The sequence below is a fragment of the Mya arenaria genome, chromosome 15 (genome assembly GCF_026914265.1).
Source record: "Mya arenaria isolate MELC-2E11 chromosome 15, ASM2691426v1".
In the NCBI taxonomy this organism is placed as follows: Eukaryota; Metazoa; Mollusca; class Bivalvia; order Myida; family Myidae; genus Mya; species Mya arenaria.
The window spans coordinates 50,078,878-50,089,768 of NC_069136.1; the positions used below are offsets into that span (position 1 = coordinate 50,078,878).

General features: G+C 38.3%; 1 protein-coding gene across 1 annotated transcript; it reads left to right on the forward strand.

The window, feature by feature from the left end:
* Positions 1 to 274: 274 nt before the first annotated feature.
* On the forward strand, positions 275 to 10,681 carry LOC128220345 (protein toll-like). Its single transcript, XM_052928701.1, has 3 exons — positions 275 to 398; positions 5,532 to 5,680; positions 6,322 to 10,681. The coding sequence occupies exons 2-3, from the start codon at positions 5,532 to 5,534 to the stop codon at positions 9,668 to 9,670; spliced, it is 3,498 nt and encodes a 1,165-aa protein (XP_052784661.1). The 5' UTR covers positions 275 to 398; the 3' UTR covers positions 9,671 to 10,681.
* Positions 10,682 to 10,891: the final 210 nt, after the last annotated feature.

Sequence of the window (10,891 nt, forward strand, 5' to 3'; positions counted from 1 at the left end):
TTCATATTTATTTTCAAAAATTGATGTTTTATGCATTTTTCAAAAACATTAATTTGTGACAGAAATATGAAAAAACTGCGATAAAATCTTTTGTCAGCATTCTTGTATCGCTGGTTTTCAGATGTTTACACAAAATTGACTCATTCCTGGACAAAACATAAAATATTATCAAAACTGTTAATCTGTAAGAGTGCAGCCTTAAAGAAACGTGAGTATGCATCCGTTTTATATCCCTTCATACTTCAGATAATGACTAATTAAACTACTGACAATTTTCAAGGGGAAATACCCAAAGTTATGTTTATATTTATTTTTGTATCATTGCAATTCTTTTGTGAAAGATAATTCAATAAACATGTCATATCGCACACGTAAAACAAATATTGGATTGTTTAAAGGTAAGTTTTAATTTGAACACTACTATGTTCGTTTAAGTTGTAGAATTTATATTTAAGAATTATTTTATGAATGTCTTAAATCAATCATCGAGGTGTCTTAAATGTGTTTAAAGATGGAGCTATTGATCCAAGTGAAAGGCAGTACGTTGAGATTTTTAGTGGGATGTTTAGTTTATTGAAATGTTTCCTTCAAATTGTGTATACGTAGGTTTAACATTTTGGTTTCTTAAATGTTTTGCTATAGCTTTTCTTGGTTGTTTTGATAAGTATGATTCGTATTTAAAGACTTTAAAGTAGACATTTTGACACCATATTTTAACATTTAGGAATTTAGGTATTTATATTATATATTTAAATCAAAAACAGCTCAATACTTATTTTGTTCTCATTCTTTCTTCATCGTCTTCATAAATTAGCTTCAAACACAAGTGAACTCCTGTTGGGATGACCTTGTTTAGTTTAAACTTATTTATTTTACAACGATTGTGAAATACGGTATAACAACATTATATTGATCTCTCTCGTTGACACGATGTAACGTGAAAGTGTTGTTTTCTGTTGAGGGAGAAGCCGGAGTTCTCGGAGGGAACCCATTTGTCCGGCTTGGTGAACACAAACAAAACTCAAATGCACCCAGGCCAGGACTATAATCCCGGGGCGCCTTTGGTGAGAAGCGAGTGCGTTAGCCACTGCGCTAAACAAGCAAAACGGGACGCTTTGGTGAGAAGCGAGTGCGTTAGCCACTGCGCTTAACGAGCAACACGGGACGCTTTGGTGAGAAGCGAGTGCGTTAGCCACTGCGCTAAACAAGCAACACGGGACGCTTTGGTGAGAAGCGAGTGCGTTAGCCACTGCGCTTAACGAGCAACACGGAACGCTTTAGGTGAGAAGCGAGTGCGTCAGCCACTGCGCTAAACGAGCAACCCGGGACGCTTTAGGTGAGAAGCGAGTGCGTTAGCCACTGCGCTAAACGAGCAACCCTGGACACTTTGGTGAGAAGCGAGTGCGTTAGCCACTGCGCTAAACGAGCAACCTAGGACGCTTTGGTGAGAAGCGAGTGCGTTAGCCACTGCGCTAAACGAGCAACCTAGGACGCTTTGGTGCGAAGCGAGTGCGTTAGCCACTGCGCTAAACGGGCAACCCGGGAAGCCTTTGTGAAAAGTGAGTACGCTTACCACTGCGCTAAACGGGCAACCCGGGAAGCCTTTGTGAAAAGTGAGTACGCTTACCACTGCGATAATCGGGCAACCCGGGCCGTCGTTGAGAAGAGCGAGTGCGTTAACCACTTTGCTTACCGGGAAACCCGGGACGCCTTTGTGAGATGCGAGTGCGCTAACAATTGCGCTCACCGGAGCCCGGGACATCGTGGTGAGAAGCAAGTGTGCTTACCGGACAACCAGGAATGCCTTGGTAAAAAGCGAGTGCGCTTACCACTGTGCTAACCGGGCAACCCGGGATGCATTGGTGAAAAGCGAGTACGCTAACCACTGTGCTAACCGGGCAACCAGGGACGCATCGGGGAGAAATGAGTGCGCTTACCTCTGCGCTTATCGGATAACCCGGGACACTATGGTGAGAAGCGATTGCGCTAACCTCTGTGCTTAACTGGCAGCCCGGGACGCCTTGGTGAGAAGCAAGTGCGCTAACCACTGCGCATACCGGACAACCCGGGACGCCTTGGTAAAAAGCGTTTGCGCTTACCACTGTGCTAACCGGGCAACCCGGGATGCATTGGTGAGAAGCGAGTACGCTAACCACTGTGCATACCGGACAACCCGGGACGCCATGTTAAAAGCGAGTGCGCTTACCACTGTGCTAACCGGGCAACCCGGGATGCATTGGTGAGAAGCGAGTACGCTAACCACTGCGCTAACCGGCCAACCCGGGACTCATCGGGGAGAAATGAGTGCGCTTACCTCTGCGCTTATCGGATAACTCGTGACACTATGGTGAGAAGCGCTTGCGCTATCCTCTGCGCTTAACTGGCAACCCGGGACGCCTTGGTGAGAAGTAAGTGCGCTAACCACTGCGCATACCGGACAACCCGGTACGCCTTGGTAAAAAGCGTTTGCGCTTACCACTGTGCTAACCGGGCAACCCGGGACGCATTGGTGAGAAGCAAGTGCGCTAACCACTGCGCTTACCGGACAACCCGGGACGCCTTGGTAAAAGGCGAGTGCACTTACCACTGTGGTAACCGGGCAACCCGGGACGCATTGGCGAGAAGCGTGTGAGCTAACCACTGCGCATACCGGACAACCCGGGACGCATTGTTAAACACGAGTGCGCTTGCCACTGTGCTTACCGGGCAACCTGGGACACATTTGTGAAAAGCGAGTGTGCAAACCTCTGCGCTTACCTGACAACCCAGGACGTCTTTGTGGTATTCGAGTGCGCTAACTACTGTCTTTATCAGGCAACCCGGGACGCCTTGATGTGAAGCGAGTGCGCTAACCACTGCGCTTACCGGACAACCCGGGACGCATTGGTGGTATTCGAGTGCGCTAACTACAGCCTTTACCAGGCAACCCGGGACGCCTTGATGTGAAGCGAGTGCGCTAACCACTGCGCTTACCGGACAACCCGGGACGCATTGGTGGTATTCGAGTGCGCTAACTACAGCCTTTACCAGGCAACCCGGGACGCATTGATGTGAAGCCAGTGCGCTAACCACTGCGCTTATCGGTCATCCTAGAGATTAAACGTTGTGCCTCTAAACAATGTCATCGTTCAATCTTTTCTGTGCTTGACCCTGTAGTTTACACTGTATTATTTATTCAACTTCCAAACAAACCCGCGGTCGATCGTCAACCGACTAGAGATAAGACTGACAGTTTTATTATATTTTAACAAAATAATTTAAATAGATAATTAACCAATAAAAAAGACATACACATGTAAAGAAAATGCTTAAACCTAAGGTACGAGAACAATTCTCACGAAAATCCAGATTGTTACGTTGTCAACACTAACGTCTAGCAAGTTATGCAAGTTCTAGACGATCAGATATTAAATTTTATTCAGAACTTTTATCTTTAGAACAACTCATGGCCATTCCTATGTGGAACTACATTCTCCATTGTTTTTTTTTAATTTACTCGTATAAACCTCTAAAAATGAAAAATAAGAAACCATAATCACTGTTAACATCCATATTTCACTCATTGGCACTATAACGGAAGACGCGTTGGAGCATTTTCAACACATAACACAACGTTATGGCTCCAATGATTACCCTTCGTGACTATGGGTTAAGCTGGGTGTTGAATGCAAACAGCAAAAGTACCCTGTATCAATAAAAGCACCAATACAATCATAAACTGACATCAAGAACCGAAACGATTCAGTCAAGTCATGAACTTCAATGAATCGAACCAAACAGATGCCGAGTATTTCAAACTACGATGCAATCATTATGACCTAGTAGTTTTAATACGGCCATGAAATGTTAAGTACAACTCACAAATTTTACTAAATAATTACTCAAGTATATTTCATACTCTAAAATAGTTGTGTTCATTGTTCCAACACTCTATATAAAGATATTCTATTAGATAACATGAATCTTGCAGGGTGATCATTTGTAATAGTTTTAATCGTGCTGTATTGAAATGTGGAAACTTGAGATAAATTAGTGTTTGCGTCATAACATAAATATTCTCCAGAAACTGGGGTAAAGCTTTTATCCGGCTCATTCTAAGAGTTAAAAGTAGATGCATACATGGTTTGAAATTATTGCGTCGCATTCACTAGCCAAGAAAGTTACATAATTACCTTATGAGTTGCTGTTTGAATCGAAACAAGTATAACATTCGGACAAACATCCGTAAACAAATATTGTATATTGCAATTCATGTTTCTAAAGGAAACTAATAATACTTTGGGTCGTTAATGTATCGAAGAAAGAGTTTCATAATAATATAATTCCCACACCCCAAAAAATGTTTATTTATATTAAGTAAAAAGTTCTGGATATCATGAAAATATTTCGAGCGATAAACACGTATCGTGTGCTTTTAGTCAGTCTCCAAACCTTGCCTTCAGTGTGTGGGTTCGAATCCATTTAACACAAATTCTGCTTGTCCACTGCAAACGTTTGATCGAAATTGCAAAAATATGCCCTACTTTTTCAAAATGCAGATTAATATCCTTGAATTTAGAAAAAAGCAACAACAATTGTTTGTTTTTGCTAAAAAGGTTTATTTGGGGAAAGGGGGAATTTGTTCCGTTAACTTGTTGTTAATCGGAATATTGTTAGATACTATATTATCATTTTTCTATCTGCTTCACATTAATTGTTTATGAAATCAGGAAGGCAGGAACTGGCGCCCACACGAAATTAATTATATTACAAAATAACGTTATGGTCGGCAGGAAAAAGTTAAGTCGGTCGAGTTAGTGAGAACAAACGATTTGTTTACATTCAGTTAACATGATCTTTACCGGATTGTTAAAGCCTCATTAATTCATTTTGTAAACCAGAAAGTACTTAACGAACTACCCATTTAAGCTGAATCGCATGTATTTAGCCAAGAGATCTATTTAGAGTCGTTACTCATACATCACTAAGAAAGGGACTTCTTCGTCAATACAATTGTAAAGCAAAACTTCAAACGACACAATATTCCCAAGGATGTACGATATTCATTATATCTATGAATAAAGTATTTTTCCGTCCTGATAACCCATCCATATTTATTATGTATATGAATAAAGTATTGTTAAATGGTTGAAATAGCCTATCTAAGTTAATTTAAAGAAGTTTGATTTAATGTGTTGATAACATAACAATCCCAAAATAGTGTGATCAACATCGCACACAAATAATAGAAACACAAGGATTTACCTTTATGTACAAACAATTAACACGATCTTTTAAAACAAATCCTATTATTTTTCTCTATTTAACGATTGATAATTCAACTTTGAATAATAAATGTCTATCAAATTTTCTGAATACAAATATACAGATGTTATTACAAATGGTTCCACTTGAATCGGAAAATCGCAAACCAAACTAATATATGTAGACATGTGTACGCAATTTTCCTATACACTTGTTATTGGTTTCATTCCTTTAAGGAATGTTAGCAATACTGATCACACGCGTAATACTGATCACACGTTTTTCAGATGTCTCCTCCGGTTACGTTCTGTCTCTTTGTTTCACTGCTACTTCCGGCATCAGCGGTAGCGGAAGAGTGTCCAGTACAACAGGAAAACGACCAAAATACACCACCGCTGTTCGCAAGAGGTGGAAAGCCGCTTGCGAGAGATATCAGGTAATTTGTAAACAAAACACAATAATGAGCCTTTGTAAATACCGTTGTAAAAGTCATGTCTATACTTGCAAAGAAAAACGAGCGCTTAATATTAACATGTTTTCGATTGACATATGTGTTCATAAAGAAATGATCGTTGTTGTTTTCTGTAAACAAGTATTTAAGTTTACTGTTAGGTTTATAACATGGCGATGATGAGAGTGGTCTAGTGGTGTAGATGTCTGCCTCTTACCCAACGGATTGTTGGTTCAAGCCCTACCAGAGGGATCTTTTTATAATGTCTCAAAATGGACATTTGTACTGGTTTCTACCCACAAAACAGTTTACAGATTTTGTCACACTCGAGCATAAAGATTTTCTTTTCTTTTTGAAATTGCCAGTTCATGACAATTTTTTTTTTGAAATTAGTTGAACTGCTCATTCAAATGAACATAGATAGGTTCAGCGGGGAAAGTTATGTTCATGTAAACCGTCAGTATACAATAGTATGACCACTGTAAACTACACATTTCATTGCTAAACCCAGACCATAACAAACGCACGCTTAATGTTTTTACCCAAAACGAGAAGGTTCAAAAAAGGAACTTTTAACTAAGCCTCTGTGTCAACGTCAAGTAGATATAGGTACCTTATATTTTCAGGACCATGGTGGTACATAATGATCTCAAGGATCGATGCATCGTCAACACTTCACAAATCGTAACAAATCTTACGAGAGTTAATCAAGCTGAAAATACAGTGATTTATCTGATATGTGTATTTCCAACACCAATTGTCATCCGACCTGATCTTGATCCGGAATTTGTACCCGAAAGAGAAGTGTATATGCTTCAAATTATAGGCTGCTCTTTTGACAAATCCAGCATTTTCGCTATTACATCTTTAGCTGAGTTTAAGACTTTTGTATTCATAGGTTCTCTTATTAAAGGGGGTTTCACCACTTTACGGGATTTTCGAAGCGAAAGTTTAAAAAGTGTTTTTTCTTTTTTGCATGTAAATATTGGATCTTCAAATGAAAGTATATGGACATTATTTGATGAAAGAGATGCCTTTGAAAACATGGGGGAGATTTCTATTACCAATTCACACTGGCTTGATTTACCAGAAAATATATCGTCCATTTTTCCAAACCTTCAAACGCTAGACTTGCCAAACAATGGACTTCAAGTTCCACATTCAAACTTTCCTTGGACACAGGAATTGCTTTATCTACCAAATAACCTGACGAGAACTGGCTTTATGCACCATAACTATGCCGAATCAGAATCACTCAGTATACCAAATGATATATTCCGAAGGTCTATGGACATGAGAGAGAATAATATTACCGATCTAAGTATGTTTGAATTTCATGGATTGATACATATGATCTCATTACGAAACAACAGTCTTCGCTCTCTTGGAAAAAACACCTTTTCGAATATATCAGGGATTCAAACCTTGGATCTAAGTGTTAACAATTTACGCAGTTTACCAATTGGAGTTTTTCGTGGACTTTCTGAGCTTCGGTTGCTAGACTTGAGCTTAAACGAATTATCGGTTGTTTCAGGGGATGATTTTACAGATTTAACGTCTCTACTTCGCTTGAACTTAGCAAATAACAAGATAAAATGCATTGACAATGGCTCATTTAGCAGTCTCCAGGAACTACTGATTTTGGACTTGACGGCTAACAGTATACAAACATTAAGTGAACAATCTTTCCCATTGGAATCAGTTAGTCTAAAAGAGATTTACGTAGATGAAAATCCGATCAAAGTTTTACCATCTTTTATATTTTATGTACGTGGTCTAAAAGTTGCCAGTTTTGAACACACTCATATCGCATTCGAGAATTTTACTGACTATTTACTTAACATCGACATGAATAGAGTATTGATGAGTGTTGTTAAATCAGCAAGCAGTCCTGACCTTTCAAATGTTTTTCACCAATCAAAGGTCCCATGCTTGGTAAACTTGGGGCATAGCAACATTACAAACTTGGGCTTTCAAATTGATCAGAAAAATATGACGTTGAATACATCATTGCTTCTGTTATTGCTTCATTTTAAATGGGAGTTCACAGCTAATCCGATCAGATGTAACTGTCGCATTAACCCACTTGTATCATTCGTGATTGCATTTATCAAGAACAACAGTATTGTAAATGAAAAAGAATTATTTGGAAGCTGGATTTGTCAGTCACCTGAGGAATTGTATCAGAAAAATATTTTGGAAATTGAAATGAATCAGACATTTTGCGCTTTAAATGAATCGACGTGTCCATCTCCTTGTAAATGTTACGAAAGAACGTTAACTGGCAATATAATTGTGAACTGTATAAACTATCATTTGAAACATATTCCTGCCAACATGCCACTTGGAAGTCTAGAGCTGAAACTCTGTAATAATAACATAACCCATATTGCAAATATGGCTTACCTTGAAAGGGTAAAGATATTCGACATAAGTCATAATTATTTAAAAAGCATTGATCCTAGTGTATTTCAAACTATGGGTAAGCTAGAAACTCTAAACTTAAGATCCAATCATCTCATACGGCTACCACAAACGATGGTCAGTCTTGGCGCCAAATCCATTATGCTATCAGGCAACCCTTATGATTGCGATTGCCATGCTGTCTGGATGAAGAATTGGATTGAAACGAACAAGAATATTGTTACAGATTGGGACCTTGTAACGTGTAATACTTTACAAAACGACGGGAATATGGTAGTGAAAGTCAGTAAAGCCGAGTTTATTTGTAAAGATAGTTCGATAAACGACTTTAATGAGATTAAACACGTTGTATTGCCTTCAGTTGCAACATTTGTAACAGTGTGTGCCGTAATAATAGCAATTGCACTGATTTATTCATTTCGCATTGAAATTAAAGTGTTGATGTTCATACACTGGGGACTACGTCCACTTGATAACGATACTGGAAATAATGCTGAAGAAATAGATTGTGTCGTTGTTCACAATAGTTCTGACAGTGATTGGGTTCTAGAAAAAGTCGTTAAACCATTAGAACATTGCAGAAGCAACTACACTGTCGTCGATTCGGACAGAGACTTCATTGTTGGATATTCTTTCCAGCAAAACGTGAGGAATCTTGTTGTGCGCAGTAAACGAATGATAATAATTGTTACCGGTAATTCGATGCCTGAAAACATTGCCATGTCTTGGTCAATTGCTCAAGAGAAGATAAAAAGCACAAAATCTAGTTACGGAATTATTGTTACACATGATATGCAGAAACATAACATAGAAGACAAAGATATTAAATCGTACTTAAAGCACGGACGTTATGTCGACTCTAAGGAGCGTCTTTTTACAAATAAACTTCTTTATTATATGCCTGGTAAATGTGTGAACCAGGAATATCACAACAACACCAAAGTAAGTAAAAGTGCATCAGATTCGGGTATACCTTTCGGAGGATCGATATTTAATTGTACGAGTTCTGTATCGTACGCGACAAGTAATTCCTCTTTGACCATTGAGTGTGCTGAAAGCGATGAATTGGTCATTACTTGTACAACGGATCTATTCATAACATACCACGACACAGATATGGACTTTGCAAGACACGGGCTTTTACCCTTGTTTGAAGCAAAAAACTATGATGTGTGCTTTCCAGACAGAGATTTTCTTCCTGGGCCATCACGAGAGGAAAATATTCTCAATTCCATTTCATCCTCCAAACACACAGTGTTGGTTTTATCGTCTTTGTACATGATAGATGAATGGTGTTTGTTCACATTCAGAGCAGCATATGAAAAATCTCTTCGCAAAACATCTAATCATTTAATTGTAGTGATCAGAAACGATGTTGATATAAGCAACGATATTCCGGACAACGAAATCAAACATTATATCAGGAGTTATGTTTGTCTGAAGGAAAATCATAAATGGTTCGAAAAGAAGTTACTGCATTGTGTTGAATATTCACATTCTTCACAATCACGTGGTTTATTGCCTAAACAGAGTTTAGTTACAGAACTTTAAGTGAAAGATGTATTGTTCATGACATAGTGTTATATGACTATGGTATTCTTGCATTGCAAAATTATTGTGGTATATCCTGACTCCGTTCCTTTATTTTTCTGATACATGTTTAGCGGCCTAATAAGGTTGCATGTTTGGAGGAAGTGTTTACAAAGACGATCCTCTAGTTTGTTGATAGTCCAGGTGAATGTACTTTGCAGCATCTCGGTATATATAAAACCTTTTAACTAGACTTGCAGTCTGTCCACATTTCGGAATATGACATTGCCAAGTGGATGTCTCATCATTTGGAACGTGAGACCCTTTAAAGCCTAAGTTAACATTCGCTTGCTGCTGAAAACTTTGTAAATCGCACCTGATTTAATGGGACTGTACTCCGTATGATGAAATAGCAAAAAAGACAATTGTCGAAAACTGACATAAACTTGGTATCAATGTGCACAATGCATTGAAACTTACTTACTGAAGTACCACATAGTTTACACTTATTTTTTTTCGACGTTTTTTAGTATTTTTAGTCTACCTAGTATAATTCAGTTCTTTTGCGTGATTGACTAGTCGATGTTATCACGTGATATTACCAAGTTAGGATTACAGCTTAAATATTCCAACTGTATAGTGTAAGTCTTCGTAGTACAGTGGATACAACACTGGACTGCAATTTTGGCGACACCGATTCGAACCCGGTGTCCGACTCGATTTTTTTTTTTACATTTTGGCATTTTTTTATCATTATACTATCAAAGAGTAAAACATTTTATTAAATAATTGTCCTGAAATTCGTTACAGAAAAGACTTTTTGTTTGCCAATCTGGTGTACAGTCCCTTTAATATCTCCTGATCAAAGCAACACTACTGTGAGGACTACAACATTCATGTCGTTTAATTGTATTATTTCCCATTTCTCATACACCACACTACAAACAGCAGCATTTCCTGGCCGTTAATTTGGTGAAATTAAATTCCTCTTTAGCACAGAGATATTTACAATGTTTACAACCAATTGTTAAATTTTAAGTTGTGCGTTGAAATTGTTTAATTATTATAAATAAACTTTTGTTCTGTTCTGTTTAAATTCTAAATATATGCAAAAGATCATCATCTTGGTTAAATAAAATTGTAACTGTGCAAAGGTAGTATTCAGCAGAGATTAGTTACTAGCGATGCACTAACAGCGTATTGTTGATAAAATGTTTTTTACTGATTATAGTCAGTAAAATT

Excerpts from the sequence above, each read along its gene's own strand:
- LOC128220345 (XM_052928701.1), top strand. The coding sequence starts at position 5,532 with ATGTCTCCTCCGGTTACGTTCTGTCTCTTTGTTTCACTGCTACTTCCG. Across the intron at positions 5,681-6,321 it reads CCGCTTGCGAGAGATATCAG|GACCATGGTGGTACATAATG; the intron begins GTAATTTGTAAA and ends TTATATTTTCAG.